The sequence below is a fragment of the Pongo pygmaeus genome, chromosome 10 (genome assembly GCF_028885625.2).
Source record: "Pongo pygmaeus isolate AG05252 chromosome 10, NHGRI_mPonPyg2-v2.0_pri, whole genome shotgun sequence".
Classification (NCBI taxonomy): Eukaryota; Metazoa; Chordata; class Mammalia; order Primates; family Hominidae; genus Pongo; species Pongo pygmaeus.
The window spans coordinates 36,148,978-36,168,049 of NC_072383.2; the positions used below are offsets into that span (position 1 = coordinate 36,148,978).

The 19,072-nt window shown below is 36.0% G+C and overlaps 1 protein-coding gene across 2 annotated transcripts in view; it reads right to left on the bottom strand.

Moving 5' to 3' along the window:
• The window catches only part of CPNE8 (copine 8), a 264,159-nt gene that overhangs the window by 69,384 nt on the left and 175,703 nt on the right, over nucleotides 1-19,072 (bottom strand). For both annotated transcript variants that reach the window (XM_054443312.2, XM_063672626.1), the window contains 3 exons: nucleotides 14,733-14,808; nucleotides 9,215-9,268; nucleotides 8,142-8,203 (listed from right to left, as the gene is read on the bottom strand). In XM_054443312.2, coding sequence (XP_054299287.1) covers nucleotides 8,142-8,203; nucleotides 9,215-9,268; nucleotides 14,733-14,808 — 192 coding nt within the window. The remainder of the gene's footprint in view (nucleotides 1-8,141; nucleotides 8,204-9,214; nucleotides 9,269-14,732; nucleotides 14,809-19,072) is intronic.

The following is a 19,072-nucleotide window of genomic DNA, read 5'->3' on the forward strand; positions in this document are numbered from 1 at the left end:
ATTTAGAAAAACATATGATCATCTCAATAGATGCAGAAAAGGCATTTAATGAAATCCAGCATTGCTTTATGATAAAAATCCCTCAACAAAATAAGCATGCAAAGGACTTACCTCAAAGTAATAAAAGCCATATACGACAAGCCCACAGCCAAAAGCATACTGAATGGAGAAAAGTTGAAAGCATTCCCCCTGAGAACTGGATCAAGACAATATTGCCCACTTTCACCACTTCTATTCAACATAGTATTGGAAGTCCTACCCAGCGCAATCAGACAAGATAAAGAAATAAAGTGCATCTAAATTGGAAGAGAGGATGTCATCCTGTTGCTGTTTGCCAGTGATATGATTGTATATCTAGAAATCCCTAAAAACTCATCTAAAAAGCTCCTAGATCTAATAAACGAATTCAGTAAAGTCTCAGGTTACAAAATCAATGTACACAACTCAGTAGCACTGCTGCACACCAACAATGACAAGCTGAGAATCAAATCAAGAACTCAATCCCTTTTACAACAGCTGCAAAAAAGAAAGAAAAGAAAATACCTAGGAATATACTTCAGCAAGGAAGTAAAAGATCTCCACAAGGAAAACTACAAAACACTGCTGAAAGAAATCATAGATGACACAAACAAATGGAAACACATCCCATGCTCATGGGTGAAAAGAATCAATATTGTGAAATGACCATACTGCCCAAAGCATTCTACAGACTCAAATGCAATTCCCATCAATACCAGCATCATTCTTGACAGAACGAGTAAACACTATCCTAAAAATCATATGGAACCAAAGAAAGAGCTCACATAGTTAAATAAACACTAAGCAAAAAGAACAAATCTGGAGGCATCACATCACCCGACTTCAAATTATACTACAAGGCTATAGTTACTAAAGCAGTATGGTACTGGTAAAATGTAGGCACATAGATCAAGGAACAGAACAGAGAACTGAGGTGTAAAGCCAAATACAACTAACTGATCTTTGATACAGCACACAAAAATAAAAACTGGGGAAAGAACACCCTATTCAATAAATGATACTGGGAAAACTGGCAAGCCACATGTAGAAGAATGGAACTGAACCTCCATTTCTCACCTAATACAAAAATCAACTCAAGATGGATCAAAGACTTAAACTGAAGACCTGAACCATAAGAATTCTAGAAGATAACATCAGAAAAACTCTCTGGACATTGGCTTAGGCAAAGAATTCATGACTAAGAACCCAAAACCAAATGCAACAAAAACAAAAGTAAACAAATCAGACCTAATTAAACCAAAAAGCTTCTGTACAGCCAAAGAAATAATCAGCAGAGTAAACAGACAACCCACACAGTGGGAGAAAATATATGCAAACAATGAATCTGACAAAGGACTGGTGTCCAGAATCTACAAGGAATGCAAACCAATCAGCAAGAAAAAAACAATGACTCCATCAAAAAGTGAGGAAGGACATGAATAGACTGTTCTCAAAATAAGATATCCAAACAGCCAACAAACGTATGAAAAAATGCTCAACATCACTAATTATCAGAGAAATGCAAATTAAAACCACAATGAGATACCACCTTATTCCTGCAAGAATAGCCATAATTAAAAAGTCAAAAAACAATAGATGTTAGCATGGATGTGGTGAAAAAGGAACACTTTTACACTGCTGGTGGGAATGCAAATTAGTACAACCACTAAGGAAAACAGTATGGAGATTCCTTAAAGAACCAAAAGTAGAACCACCATTTCATCCAGCAATCCCACTACTGGGTATCTACCCAGAAGAAAAGAAGCCATTATATGAAAAAAAACACGTGCACATATATGTTTATAGCAGCACAATTTGTAATTATAAATATATATAACCAACCTATGTGCCCATCGACCAAAAAGTAAACAAAGAAAGTGTGGTGTATATATATATACACCATGTGTATATACTCAGTCATTAAAAGGAACAAAATAATGTCTTTTGCAGCAAATTGGGTGCAGGTGGAGGTAATTATTCTAAGTAAAGTAACTCTGGAACACAAAACCAAATATCTTGTTCTCACTTACACGCAGAAGGTAAGCTATGGTAACACAAAGGCATAAGAGTGATACAGTGGACTTTGGGGATTTGAGGGGTGAAGATTGGGAGGCTGGTGAGGGATTAAAGACTACATATTGGGTACAGTGTCTATTGCTCAGGTGACAAGTGCACTAAAATCTCAAAAATCACCACTAAAGAACTTATCCATGTAACAAAAATCCACCTGTATCCCCCAAAAAACTATAAAGAAATAAGCCTTGAAGTCAGAAAAAAAAAAGTTCCCTGAATTGATGATGCCACCTTAAGCCAGCAACAAAACCATCGACAAATGCAGTAATCAGTGCTCTTATCTTGGTATTTTAAGTTAAAAGTGAGGAGTCACTGTGATTCATTATAAAAACCAAATTAAATTCAGCAATTTGTTCCAATTACCTTGAAATATCATACTTATTATGTATTATGGATGGGCATCTTTAAAAAAAAAAAGCTTAGCTGGACAATTCCACAAATCTTCAAATGTACTAATAAACATGCCCTCTAATATATTAATTTGCGTGGTTTGGTTGATGATAGCCCAAGGTGTTCGTTTATTTTATTCTTTTGCAGTGTCATCAGAGGGCATAATGGCCAGATGGGCTAACTTAAGAAGAGTCTCCCCTGAGGTATGCTGAAGAGGAGCAGGATCAAAGACCAAGGTGTGAATATTGCAGCAGTTTAGCTGACTTGTTAAAAAAGGAATGTAGCTCTAAGGAATGTAGCTCCAAACTACCTTTCTGTGTTTTTTCTTTGGTTGAAAATACACAATCCTTTATGGTGGAAGTGGGGGAAGAAGCAGCAGAAGACAAAAAGTTCTGAAAGGTCTGTTTCCAAAGACACAGCTGATTTGACATGAGCTTTTACAGGAAACCTGAAAATAGCTGATAAAAAGGTTTTACAGATGGAAACTGACAAGGACTTATATCTATTAAATTAGTGAAAATGAAAAAGGAGGGGCACTATTCAGAAAGGGTAAGGAAATGGTAAACATCCTGCACAGATTTGGGGAATATAAATTCTTAGAGTCTTTCAGCAATACAATTTAGAAATATCTAACAAATTGTGAAATACATATATCATTAAATCCAATAACATTATTTTTAGGCAGGAACTCCACAGATATGCTTGCATATCTATACACAAATGCACTAATGAAGTGCATAAAATGCCATGTATCATGTATTTACATTGCAGCTTTGTTTATAATAAAAAATGTATGTCACTAAAGCATGTATTAACAGGAAATTTTTAAATTAAATGATGTACAATCATATAATGGAAAACTGTTTACAAAAAGGTAGTAGTGACATACTAGCATATACACACAATACATTTAATGAACAAAACATAAAATGCAGTGTATTGCACATAGTGATCCCATGATTATAAAAAAATAGTAATAGCAGATGTTAGCTATTATCATACACAAATTACACCTGAGAGTAAGTTGATAGGTTAGAGTAAGCCTTCCGTAAAAATGAAAACAATGATTTCAGAGTGAAGAAAAAATAAATAAGATGTCATTAAGGTCATGGAAGAGCTGGAAGATCGAATTGAATTACATCCTTTTACAAATGGACTTCAGAATATCCAGTTCATGTGAACTACAGGAAACTAAAGTTTAGATATTTTAAATGATTTGCCTGCCACTGTATAACACAAGGGTGTCATGACCAAGCTAGATCTCTTTACCATATCATTAATAAAAGTCAAATTTTAAATTTGTGCCCAATTTGGCTGGGTGTGGTGGCTCATGCCTGTAATTCCAGCATTTTGGGAGGCCGAGAAGGGCAGATCACTTGAGGCCAGGAGTTCAAGACCAGCATGGCCAACATAACGAAACCCCTCTCTACTAAAAATGCAAAAATTAGCTGGGCGTGGTGGCACATGCCTGTAATCCCAGCTACTCGGGAGGCTGAGGCATGAGGATTGCTTGAACCCAGGAGGCAGAAGGTGCAGTGTTGCCAGCCTGGGCGACACAGTTAAGACTGTCTCAGAAAAAAAAAAAAAAAAGAAAGAAAGAAAGAAATTGTGCCAATTGCTTTTAAGAAGTCCTTCAGGGCAAAGATATATAAATACATTTAAAGATACGTAATACAATGACTATTATTGCTTGTTGATTTGGATTCCACTATCCAAAAGAATAAGTTAATACCCCTGTATTTTACTTATAAACATTATATTGTAGTGAATAATAGTTAAATGTATAACTGTAATATATTTTAAGGATAGTACATACATTTATAATATATCTTTGTATAAAAACAATGGAATATATGCAAATAATATTTTTTCATGTCCTTTACAAATAATACAGTTTTATAGAAATTATCTTAGGTCTAGTTAGATTAATTATGTAGTGAAACTTAAACTATATTTCCCCAGGCCCCATTTGTAAATCAGAACAGGGTTCTTTTTTTTTTTTTTTTTGAGACAGAGTCTTGCTCTCGCCCAGGCTGGAGTGCAGTGGTGCGATCTCAGCTCACTGCAAGCTCCACCTCCCCAGAACTGGGTTCTTATAAAAGCCTCAAGAAGCCAGGATTGGAGCAAACTGTACCCCATAAGTTGGGGCTCCACTTATAGAATAACTAGCATTTCTTCCTGCACAGGCAGTGCTATAAGTAGGAAGTGTATAGCTAAGGAAAAGAATCCTAAGGTTTGTAAGCAACAGAAAAATATGACAGTGTGATAGAGTTAAGACTGTCATTGCTTTAGGTACTATAGAAAGCCATTTGCTCTGATTAGCCCTAAGAATTTTCAACAGGAGAATGAGAACAAACAATAAATGTGATTTATTGGTACCAGATTCTGAAAATGTTTTATACTGATAGACTCACACCCAAATATTGCTAGATTTGCACCGCTGACCGAACATACTGGATATCTGTTATATATACACATACATACTCTTCACATGCTCATAAAGCAAAACAAAAAACAAGACAAAAACTGAAAGAAATTTATAATATTTCAATACCACAAATCAGTATTTCTATATGTAAAATATAACCAGATATATCAAGTAATTTTTTTTAAGTTATAAAGAAGGTGCTAAGGGATATCCATTTACTTACCTTATTTCTTTATCAACTATTGATGGCAGCAGCTACTCCAGACAGCCTTACGCTGCCATCACGCTGGCTGCAGCAAGGAGGCACAGCCGGGGCTGCACGCTCCAGGGAGCGTGTGGGAGCCGGGGACAAGTGGGAGCTCTGCCTTTTCCGAGTTGGGGTAGGAGCTCTCCGGGTGCACTGCAGCCGTCCAAGCAATGGCTACAGACCCAGACCTCCCAGGCCACTCCTGCTCCATGGAGCAGGCAGGAGCCGCCCCCTCCCATTTCCCCACATAGCTGCAGTTGCCCAAACCACAGCTGCAAACTCAGGCATCCCTGTACCCTTGGGGACCCAGGAAGAGCTCCTGCCCTCACAGGCTCAGAAGTGCCTACTCCCACTGCCTGGCTTCTCCCTGCTGTTGGCTTCCACTCTAACCTTGGAGCAAAGTCAGTGCCCAGCCCAGGTGCCAAGAAGAGCAGCAGGAGGCAGACAGATTCCTGGGCCGAGGGGATGGATGCCTGGTAAGGATGGGGTTGACCAGCAGCAGAGAGGAGCTACCCACTCTAGGGCCTCCTTTCTGCTGAGCACTTTAGAGACTTGCAGGGACATCAGGACTGCCAGCTGCAGAAAGGAGCAACCCACTCCAGGGCCTTCTGTCTGCTAGGAGCTGGGGGGGAGATGATGAGAGGGCCTGCCTGCAGAGAAGAGCAACCCATTCCAAGGCCTCCTATCTGGGAGATCTGGGAAGATGATAGGACAACCTGCCTGCAGAGAGGAGCTTCCCACTCCAGGGTCCCCTCTCTGCTAGGAGCTGAACACTAGGGGCGCCCTGGCTGCGAAAAGGAGCTACCTGCTGCGGGTCTCCTGTGAGCAGTTCTGTTGCTCAATAAAACTCCTCTTCATCTTGGCTCACCCTTCATTTTCTGCATACCTCAATATTCCTGGTTATAGGAGAAGAACTTGGGACCTGCCAAGTGGAGGAGCTAAGCAAACTACAACACAAACAGCGTTGAAACCTGCCCATTGCTCACCATGTTGCAGGCATAGAGAAGGAGAGAATAGCTGTGGCCCCTGGGGGAGCCCAGACCTGGGAGCTCCCTGAGCCAGGGATGTGACTTCCTTTTTGGTGTCCTGCAGTGCCTAGCATCTTCAAGCTTTCGGGTGCCACTGAATTCCCCGGTGCCAGCTGGGGAAGCTGCTTGTGGTGCGTCTGGTCCAGCCACAGCCTTGCAGAGAGCTGGTACCTATGCCAGCACCCTGAGCTGCCCACCCTGTTGCAGCAGCCAGCATGTCTGACTGCACAGTGGCTGGATCCCACGCTCACACACCCCTCGCCACTCCATACCTGATTCACCCTTGGCAGGTGTGGGATCCAGGCTGGTAGCATGAGAAAAGTGCAGCCTGCTAGGCCAAGCGGATGGAACGAGCCCAGCAGGCCCTAGCAAACTCAAGAAAAGGTGCTGCCGGCCAGAGGTTTCAGGCCAGAAAAAGCGACACCCCAAAGATCCTGTTAACACTGTTACCTACAACTACTAAGGAGTTTTTACAGGAATAAAATATATTTTTATGACAAATTCAACATTCTATTTTTCTATCTTCTAAAAATAAAAATAGGCACAGACATTGGAATACTAAGAGTTGGCAAACTTTTTTTTCTACTTAGTACTTTAACTTTATTGAAACAACCACTGTTGCTTCTTAGTCTGTGCAACCACTTTGCATTTTGGATGCCCATATATAGCAAAGAGTACTCATTTAAGTAGGTATTTTGTTTGTTTGTTTGCTTCGTATCCTTAATTAAGAGCAACAATAGGCAAGCTCTCTGGGTCTTGTGAAGCTATCTTTGTTCCCTTGGTCCCCCCACTCCCTCAACCCCTTCTTCAACCTGAGGACATTCTATCAGTGTCTTTATGGGGTGGCAGGGGGCTGTTGCTGAATCATAATTAGGAAGAGGTTTATGTGAGTGAGATCTCTGACTGTTATTCATCATGAAGTTACTAAACACATTCAAATTTGCTTCATTCCACTTTTGCATATTGAAAATACAAGGTGAAGGAAAATAGAATATGTAGACATTTTATACTGCAAGACAACGAATGCTTTTTTTAAATCTCTGGGGATGATATGGTCTGGCTCTGTGTCCGCACCCAAATCTCATCTCAAATTCTAATCCCCACAATCCCCCTGTGTCGAGGGAGGGATTTGGTGGGAGGTGATTGGATCATGGGGGCAGTTTCCCCCACGCTGTTCTCATGATAGTAAGTGAGTTCTCATGAGATCTGATGGTTTTACAAGTGTTTGACAGGTCCTCCTTCACATGCACTCTCTCGACTGCTGCCATGTAAGACATGCCTTGCTTCCCCTGCGCCATCGGTCATCCTCCATGATTATAAGTCCCCAGACATGAGAACTGTGAGCCAATTAAACCTCTTTCCTTTATAAATTACCCAGTTCGGGGTAGTTTCTTTATAGCAGTGTGAAAACAGACTAATACAGGGGATGTTTGGTCAGGTTAAGAAAAGGAAGAAATAGGTTAAAATGAACCTATTTTTTTTTCCTGAAATGCATTCCTGTCTGAGCGCTGTGGGACCAACTAAATGACTACACCATCCATTTCTGCATTCTGATTTTATGACAAGGCACATTCCTTTAATATTCTTAACCTAGTATATACATTTAAATCAGGCCCTGAAGCTTTTCACCTATATTACAAATAATAAATAGTACATGTAAAATGTCCTATGTATTAGGCAAACAAAAACATCCTATGAAAGTGAACATAATAGCCATATCTACAACTATTAATCATACAATATTTTCTTTTGGTTAAAGAAAAGTTACAATTTGCCCCAAAAGTAATAGCTCTAGGTATGTATGTTTTTTCTTTATATCTGAAACAGAAGTCCAATAGGCTTGCCATCAAAATATAATAAAGGTGATCATTTCAGTGCCAGCTACCTCGTGGTAGCACTTGTTACACAAATTTTAGGAAATGCCTAAGCAACGAAACAATTTGAGAGAACGACTTACCCTCCCTTAATGTAGTCAAGGAATGAAACTTCTGTTTCTACCAAGAAAGAGAGTAAAGTTACCTGAAAAAGAAAAAGACAGAATTACCTTCTATTTGTTTGTGACCCCAAATAGACTTTTCTAACTATTAGAGAGAAAATCATATTTCTTTGCATTTTGAAACTCACTAAAGATATTATTTTTTATTAACATCTGCAAGGACTGATTGTTCTTACATTTAAATTATCTGAAGGAAAGGGACCAAAAAAATTAACCAATGTCTTTCTATGACCAGTTTACTTCCTTTGAAGACCAGCATGAAAATTATCTACAAGGACATTGTGTTACTTCCCATTTTAGATAAAAGGAAAGATGAAAGGAGTTGGAAAATGGTTAAAACCAAAAAACCAAAATCAGTGAGCAAAGCCTTCAAGAGGAAATGTGTGTTTTCAGTCATGATTCTGTAATGAGCTCATCTAATATTTTAACTGTCTTGCTTTATAGAGATCTTTAAAAGAAAACTGAGGGAAAAGTTAGATTTTGCTACTCCCCAAAAAAGTTTACCTTAAGAAAAAACTCTGCAGTATTTTTTCTTAAAATAGGATGATATTGATTTTTTTAATATTTTTTGATACATCTTTGCACCTTCTGTACTGATTTAGTACACCATTCCCACAGAGTTGTCAATTTTAATGAGCACATACACATCCCACGAAACGAGTCTCACTTGTTAGGTACAGCCTATAAAGAGTATAGTATTTCTTACTACCACTTGTGTTCTTACGTCTGCCTGATTCATTATACTTGGATTCCATTGAACGAAGAGTTCATAACAAAACTTCAGCCTCTCTCAGAGGCCTTGCAGCCCCTAGGATAATCTACAAGAAGCCAAGTCACTACCTTCTATAAGGTATTCTTCATTACAATCTGTCCCCTGGGAAGTTGATTTTTCTATTGTGTTCCTTCATATTAAAACCCTGAGTGAAACACAGCTCAGTTTTTTTAATTGCTTCCAGTAGGATTAAAGATGCCATCTACATATATGCTTATTCATTTATTTTAATCTTTAATAAATAACATAAAGTTTGACTTACTGTTCCAGAATTAGTATATTTTTTCTTTTTTCCTTTCTTTTTGGGATTCACCACCTTAAAAAGCAGATAAAACAATTAAAATGTGTTAGGTTTTATACTGAATTTTTATATTGAATTTTTAAAAATGTGTAGTTCAACCTGCTGCCTTCACTTCTTATGCATGTATTCATTTACAAATGCTTTCAGTATGACTTTGGACAGTCATTCAGTCAAAACTTCTCTGCAAAAGTTAACAGTGACTATCTTTTAAAAATGTTTTGTCTCTAATATTCTTCTCGCCTGTACATATTGATTACCCTTAACTATGGTCACGTTCTTGATATGATAGAGACCTTTAACATCTAATGTCCTAACTAATGATTGCTTTATAGAAAAATGATGGGTTGTTAAAGAATATTCAAGTGACATATCTTTAAAAATCAAATACACTAACATAGCAAATCATCCAATGTGTGAATATTTAAAGGATCTATTGATCTCATTATTGCTTTATAATGTTAGTAATTTCCACCAGTTTCCCATGCTACATAATAATTGGTAAAGGCCTGATTTGTAGACATAAGACTGGCCTTTTGACTATTTGATCCATGAGTAAATAAGATTGCACTTCTATATTTCATAAGACATTAGGGGATACAGGGAATATTAAGATAAATAAGACCTGCCGATCTAATGGGATAAATGTAATACATAATTGCCTGAGGAGAGACTTCTTCAGATCATCTCAATCCAAAATATGGAGAAAGCATTTGACAGGGAAAAAAAGATGAAATAGTTTATGAATAAGTATCATTTGAACCACAATTTATTAACTTAAACTAGGGCTTCAATTTAAAATAAATAAATAAACACACCATTCTAGAAAGAAGAAAAAGCAACTGACCCAGGTTGGCTGGGGCAGAGAGCCCACACAGTCGGATCAGAAGTGAATCTGAAAAAATAAACTGAGGCATGTTAAGGAGATCCTTAATCTTGGCCAGGGAGTTTGGGTGTTATTTAGTTGATGTTTAAATAGGAGAATGATATAATAGGTCTATAGCAGCAGTCCTCAACCTTTTTGGCACCAGGGTCTGGTTTCATGGAAGACAGTTTCCCCACAGACAGGGGTGGGGAGGATGGTTTCGGGATGATACTGTTCTACCTCAGATCATCAGGCATTAGATTCTCACAAGGAGCACACAGGAGGCAGAGCTCAGGCAGTAATGCCCCCTTGCTTGCAGCTCACCTCCTGCTGTGTGGCCCAGTTCCTAAAAGTCCACAGGCCTGTACTAGTCTGTGTCCTGAGGGTTGGGGACCCCTGGTCTACAGGATAGAGTTGTAAGGGGAGAAAACGAAGGCAACAGTTAGGGTCCTATTTTTAAATTTTCTATGCAAGAAGTAATGAATCATTAAATAAGGAAGCCCCATTAAAAATGGCTCACCAAAAAAAAAAAAAAAAATTTAAGAAAACAGAATAAAGTACATTTTTCAGATTTAAGTAGAAAATCTAAAGGAGAAATTGGTCATCCATTCGTTCATTCCACGTATTATTTATTGTGTATTTCAGAAAGCCCTAATTGAACACATTCTACAGGAAAACATGCACCAGTAAGGATGTTGGGCATCACTGGCAAGATCTCACATTTTTCAGATGGTTCAATGGTTATTCTATTAAATATGGAGCAGGTTGTTTGGAGGAGAGAGGTAATGTTTGATCTTGAGGTTTGAAGAATTCCTCAATTCTTCCAGATAATTTGAGGAACAAGCACTCTGAACAATATATAGGAAATCAGTGAATAAAATTAATTCAATCAAAAGTTTGAAAATAAAAAGTTCAGTGATATATTTTTCTTGAAAAACCGTATTTCAGCATTTTTCCACCTACAAATCATTAATCTAGCATTATGCCTTCGGTTTAGAAGAGGTTTTTCCTAAATTTTACGAGTAACTTTAGTAGAATTTCATAAGCATCTTTCAATTCATATGAGTCTTTTTGCTGTTAGCACATCATAATGTACTATCGTCACAGAAAAATTACCTCATGATTTGGTTTTAAATTACATAATTAAATTTAATTGCATAAAGATGTTTTCATTTAATCATATAGGGCCATTTCACTTGCCAACAATACATCTGATATAACAATAATGAAGTTATGTAATATATAAATATAGTAGCATCTGTCACTTCTAAAACTAAATAATGGACTAGGGAAGTCACTTTAGAATGATAGAGTAAGGCCCTCTGCAAAGTTGCTTGTCCATAAAGACAATGAGAACACTAGCAAAAATTGTCAAAATCAAATTTTTTCATGAATCTGGAAATTAATCAAAGGCTTGATTAATCAAGTGACCACTCATTGGTGACCACTCATTGGTGACTCATTCATGAAAAAATCAAATTTTTTCATGAATCTGGAAATTAATCAAAGGCTTGATTAATCAGTGACCACTCATTCAAGAAAAAGAGTAAATCTCACTATGTCATTTTAACCTGCTTTACTGCAATCCTACTTTTCCCAGCTCTGTATGTAGCAGCATTGAAAACCATCAGCCTAGCAACTACAGTGGTTGTGTAAACCAACAGTCTAAAAGCCACTGGAGAGGACAGAATGGGTATAAAGTTCTTCAAAAAGTGTTTCAGGTAATGAATATGATAATTATCCTGATTTGATCATTACACAATGTATATATGTATTGAAACACCGCACTGTACACCATTAATATTTATAATTAACGTGTCAATTAAAAACAAAACTTAAAAAAAAAGTCTCTTTTCTAGAGAATTGTCATTAACTGACTTACATGGAAGCTTTCTGGAAAAGCTCCATTCATAGGGCTTGGGCTTGTCATTATTTGACTTAACTCAAAGCCTGCTCAGAGGGAAATGCCTTATCTCCAGGACATTTGTTGAAAGCAGTCAGTTGCAGGTGTTTAACAGCGTATCTGCTGGAGGTGATGACATAATCTGGGGTAAGTAAGAGGCTAACTCAAAAACCAAAAAGGAAGATCTAGAGAATGAGATGTTTATAGGGGGCTTTTAAAAGCTCTGGAATATTGCTGGAAATCTAGAAGCCCATGCCCTTTGAAGGGGTGTACACATGCCCAGGAAAGATCTAGGGAATTCTTACCTCCGTCCAACCTCAAGTCTCTGCTCAAACAACAAGTGAAAGCTAAGGCAGGATTTTACGTTGTTGGAGCATATAAGGAGTGCCCAAATGTATACAAATCTCTGTGAAAACATCTGCTGATCTCGGAGCTAACCAAGCAAATACTTCAGTAGCCCACATGACAAAGAATAACAATTTTATAGAATTAGTCCATGAAAATCACTGAACAAAGAGCAAAAAACACAAACCTTGGAGAAGCTGGAGAATCTGATCTCCAATGTGCTGCATTATATTATTTAAACTTTCCAGCATTCAACAACAAAAATAAGATATGCAAAGAAACAGGAAAGTACAGCCCACACTTTTCTATACATAGAAGAAAGAAGTCGACAGAAATTGTCCCTGGGGACTTGCAAATACGGGATTTATTAAACAAAATCTTTAAATCAGCTATTACAAATATATTGAAAGAAGGAAATCATGTCTAAAGGATGAAAGTATGAAACAGTTCCTTACCTAACAGAAAATATCAAAAATGAATCAAAATTATATAAAAAGGAACCAAATAAGAATTCTCAACTTGTAAAGTATAACTGAAATGAAAAATTCATCAGAAGGGTTCAATGGAACGTTTGAGCTGGCAGAAGAAATAATCAGTAATTTTGAAGATTTGTCAATTGAGATTTTCCTGTTTGAGGAACAAAACAAAAAAAGAAAAACAAAACAAAACAAAACAAAAAACAAAAAAACAGAGCCTAAGAGAGCCATGGGACACCATTACGCATAACAACATAAGTAGAATGGTGGTACCAAAAAGAGAGAGGAGAAAGAGAAAGTGGCAGAAATAATTATATGAAGAACTAATGGCTGGAAATTTTTTTGGTTGCTTGATAAACCTGAATCCCTTGCACAAGTGTAGATAATAAAGTTTGTAATGTATTGGACCAAAGATTGTCCACTGAACTCCTAAAATTACTTGTACATAATTCATAATGGTCTCCTAGATTTTCTTCAGACTGATCTCTTCTTTTGAAAATATGTATAATAAGAAAACATTTATATTTGAAGTCATGGCCTTACAGGGTATTTAAGAACACATAAACATTATTAAGCTTCTTTGTCATCTCATCAGATGTGGCACCAGTCTTGTCATTTAGCAAGCTTTATTGGACAAGAGAGTCTGGGGACTGACTGAAACCAATGATGAGAAAATGCTATAAAAGCTAGAGAAACTAAAAGTGGTTAATCTCTGGAGTATTATATGCTGACTAGCAGTAGACGATGCCCAAGTACAAGGAGAACTAGTGTGCATGTATGGTTCTTCCTCAGCCTTGATGTTAGGCAGACAAAATAGGTATTTACGTAATTACAACCTGTCTTATATGACTTATTTTCTGTTTAGAGCCTAAATATTCTTTCCTTGAAAGACCCAGCTAGACTAATGCATAATCTTTGTCTCTTTCTGACTGAGAAATTTTCTTGAGCTGAGTTTGGCCCCTCTGTAATAATTTCATAGAGCACTAAGTATACTACTATATGGGGCACATATCAATCTACACAAAACATATTTTATATCTGTCTCTCCCATTAGGTACTGAAATTTATATTCACCTCTGTATCCCCAGGGCCTAACATAGAACATAAAATATAGAAACTACTTAAAAAATTGTTTTATGAATGAATAAATGAATGCTGGAATAAAGTGGTAGAAGGAGATTTCTCACTCTCCACTTGACAGAGGCCAATTTTAGCATCAACCTGGCAGGGAAGTATTACCATTCTTGATTAAATACTGAGATATTCTCCTTTAGTATCCACATATATTAAATTTTAAAGTTAAAGGAAATGTACAGATATCATACCTCAAGGAATAACAGTGCTAGAACATACTATATGCTCAATACATAGTTGGTGATTAACTAGCACGGTGGTTTTAGGCAGAAATAACTACAATGTGTCTGCTTTAACAACTTGGATTTCTTTAATGGCTGCATATTACCTTGTCATTCCCTTCAGTCTCCACCTAAACGGTAGTGAAGATGCTCAGATATATATGCAGACCACAGCTCATTTTATAACGCCACATTGACACCACTAAAATGCTAATCTTCTTCTTTATTAGGAAGGGATGGAAGAGGAGGTTGGTAAAAAGGCAAAACATAAAGGCTGAAGCTTAAGAAACAATAAACTCATATCCATATTTTTTAAAGTAAAATGCTTTATACACAAGAATTAAAAATCAAAAACATTTAAATGTGACTTGAAGAGGTAATATCATTGAATCTAAAAATGTCTGCTCAACAACTTCAAAAATTCTTACACACATTGATACTTAGTTAACCTTTGGCAATTATGCTTTGCAGAATCCATACTTTTAAAGCATAGATTTATTTATTCTAGAAAAAAATGGTAAAATAAAATGCCTCTTACCTCATATACGTTGAATTGTGACTGCCCTCTAGAAAGTTCCCTATAGCTTGTTGTAAATTCTCCAATGAAATCATGACTAAAATTAAGGAAAAAAAGTACATAATATTGGCTTTCATATATTTGTCAATTGTATTTTAAAGTTTTTAGAAAGGTTTAATCATTATCAAAAAAATGCTTGATATTATTATGACTATAACTTAATAATTTACAAAATATTTAAAAGGACTAATACATAATTACATTATTCATTAATCTAAAATTATGTATGCTGGACAATTTTATTAATATTCAAATGTTTAATTTATTCCACCAATATTAACATTTCAAACAGGTATACTAGTTTTGATAACACATTTCTCAAAACTGTTAAATCATCTATTATTCAAATGATTAATTAATTAGGATGAAAGTTAGAGACTATACTAATAAATTTATTATTGTCCATATCTATGGATATATATTTTTAAAATACAATAATTTAAAAATCTTCAAACTTTCCTATGGACAGAGTGTAATAGGATGCTATTTTAAAAAGTTATAACATATGAATATGTGTAATAGTCACTACACTTTTTTTCTATAATAGTTAATAAATACTTTATCAATAACAACATGTTAATTCAGAATTTCTTCACCTTAAAGTAATCATCACTACCTTCTCAGGTGTCTTCTCAGTTTAGGTGAAGAGGGGTAAGGATTGAGTAAACATGTATTAGTTCTCACTAAAAAGCTTTCATCAACTGAGGTTGACCTGTGCAACTACAAAAACATGCTAAACATTCAGCAATTTAGAGCAGACTCATATTCTACCCCTTTGAGTTAATTTAATGGCCAGTGCTAAGTTGAACACACACTGCTGAGAAATAAGTACAAACTGCTGGTATTCAGTGCAATGGTGAAATGTAGTATGTTAGAAGAAGATACAGATTGTAGGAGCTAAAGCGGTACAACAAACATAAGGGATGTCACAGTAGCCATTTGTATAAAAGAATTTAAGCTCTGCCAATTTGTTTTGCAAATGCAAGCTATTCCTTGCCATAAAACTGAATCGCTTAAAATCCATGAAACTTTTATGGACCTGGCGATCAGTAACAAGCAACATACAAGTGGTGTTTAACCAATGAAAATACCGGTTTTTAAAGACAGGATGTGGAGGGGTAAAAATGCTATCTGCCCTTAATTTTAGTAGAGTTTTTGCAATAAAAAAATGTTTTTAAAGAACTAATTTGAGATAAAACTCACTTAGGTATCCAGTCTTTTATTCTCCCTAAACTATCTTGTATATACTAATATATCATGGTATTTTATGTGAAACATTACTCTTTATATCAATAGCATCTTGACCTCTTCTAGATTTAAATTTCAGAAGCAGATTAATATGAATATGTTAAAAGCAAAAAGAATTGTAGGCTCTGATATATTCCTATTTATGAACCCAAACTTCTAGAACTCACTTTCAAGTTACCAGGGAAAATCATAAGACAGCACTTTAGTGTTACACAGTACTTTTGGATTAGTACAATTCATATGAAATACGGTAACATTGGTTTAATCAGAACACATAAAATAATTCTCTTTGACCTTCAAAAGTGCAAGTGTATACTCATCATTTATTTCACTGCACTCTTAAAATTTTCTGAATTATGAAGTTTTTTTTTTAGAATCCATCCTCCTCCATTGCTATGCAAGTTTCAGATATCTTAATAACCACTGAGATAAAAGGTTCTATTAGAGCACTTTAAACACAATGCTTTGTTATCAATAGTTGTAGAGGAGCCTTATATAAACAGAGCTCACCACAGCAGTGGTGGGAACCCAACATAGGGGACTTAAAAATGCCTGAATCACTTAAGCCCTTGTGATCATTTTCTGACAGTGCTAAACTTACCCATGCTCAGTTAATTATCTCAATCCAATGTTCAACTCTTAATTGTTAACACTTAATTTCTGCCACACAATGCTTATCAAAAACATGGCAGAAAGAAGTGATAATTCACTGGTCTTGAGTAAATCCAATTTCTCCTCCATCTGGATAAAGTCAGTCTGACAGAATAACAAACCTGGACCCAACTGCAATGGTCAGGTTTGCCAAACTACACATTGACTTGCCTGTGTTGAAGTCATTGGGGAACTTTGAAGCAGTTCTTTTATATTTGGTTCTCTTTTGTTCTAGTTAAATTTGTAAGCCTCTACAGAACTGAGTAGTGAACAACAGGTCTACGACAATCTCTTTGGTCTCAGGACTAGGAATCTGTGTTTCTGTGCTGCCCACTTATATTTTCTGTTCTGAAAGGACCCTTTTTATCATGAAAGGGAGAAAGCTTTCTCCTCTGCATGAGTGGTTAGAGAGCTTACAGCTAAAGTCTCTAGTAAGACATGTCTTCATGACATACTGTCCTCTGCAGACTTTTCAGATTTCTCACCCTATATTACTCCTTTGTTTCAATGTCCCCAGCCAATTTAGTTTACTCTCATATTACAAGCATCTCTATAAGCTGCCTTGGATCCTTTTCAGAATAAGATAGAACATACATAAATGAAACAATGAATAAAAAATTAGTCCTCCTTTCTAAATCTTGTTCAAGATGATTATTTTGAATAAAACACTTAATTTGCATGTCATGTAAATGCAATGCTATCCATGTGTTGTAGAGGAGAAAGTATGTTGATCACATATTGCATTTCAGCCTCCAACACAACATTTCTGTAAGACTAAGAAAACATATTATTGCATCCATTCAGCATCTAGAGAAGTAGATGACCCAGAGGTGAGGATTTGCTAAAAGTCATAAACATAAGGCAGTATATGGAGACAAAAATAAAATAGCCAACCCAAGCTATAAGATGCATTGTCTCAAGAATATATCTGAAGAATCTGGGTAGATAAGTAGATAGATTCTCAGGCCAATTTTGTTACAGATCTCTTTTAATACATGGATATTTTTATACTTTCTAACCTTTGTAACCTGTCTGACTTCAAATACTATATATTAAATCATAGATACTTACTCTAAAGAGAATATTAAAGGTATTTTTCATTGATTTTTATTATATTTTACACTATTATCAAGTATTCCTAGATTCTAAGATTAAAATAAAAAATATAATATGCATTAATATTTTATCTGTTCATGATGCTCAATACTGTAATATTGAAACAACTCTCACTATACAGAGAAACGTGATGAAAAATACTTTGATAATAAATCACAACCAATAATTTCCTTGTGATTCAATAATACTGTTTTGCTATTTCCTGTTAATGTAATTATAACTAAAATAATTATTCTATGTTATAAGTCCAAGCTCTCTGACTGCATTTACAAAATAAAGTTTACTCCAGTGCCATTTATCTGGCTTGTGTCTGTTTACATTTCTATTTTTTCCCATACCTTTTATTACATGTATGTGTTATTTAAAGTCTGAGGGAATGAATTAAACAGGTATTTTGAGCACATTGATTACTACTACAGCTAGTAATTTGGCTCTAAAAGTCCTTGAGTAAAGTGATTACATTGTTGAATAAAATCTGTTCATTAGGATCATTTCTATGCTCCATTAATAGTTGGAAAACGGTATTATGCATAGTCACATTTATACTTGAAATCTGTAGGACAGTTTACAAACTTATCCATCTTCCTTTACTTTTAGGGAATTACTCCCCTATATCACTTATCTTTTACTCTACAGCTCAGCTATGATATCCTCCAAGAAGACTTTTCTGCTTCATTCCCTTCTTTTTTGCTCTCAAAAACATAAAACAAGCAAATAACCAGTATCTCTCATCACAGTTCCTATATTAAACCCATCAATTCATCTATTTCCTCTCTTCACCTATGTTTTGAAGGCAAGAAAGGTATTAACTTCATCTCAGAATTCCCAGCATCCCCCTCTGTACCTGCTACACAATGGGCAAAGCTGAATTTTGCAAACACACTTAGGGCAATAGCACAGTTATGCTGTGATCTTACCTTGCCAGTGATATTAATAAATTTGCCTCACATCAATTATATTCAGCCCCAAAGAACGGCACAAGTGCCAATCATATTAAACATATTAACCTTCTCTATCTCCTTAAAATAACTCTGAGAGTAATGCAGACAACTATGATTTTCCATGAAAATGTCCCCATGTAATTACAACAAAGGTATAAAAAAAGAGAATATTGCCTTTTTTGGCACATCTGAAGATTTCCCTGAAGGCTACCCTTCAATAGATAATGCTTATTTTCCTGACATTTATCTAGTTTTGCATATAATGTGGACTAATGGCAAATACATACCTAATCCATCTCATCCCTTTCTCTACCACGTTGTCTTAAGTCAGTCAGTCAACCTCTG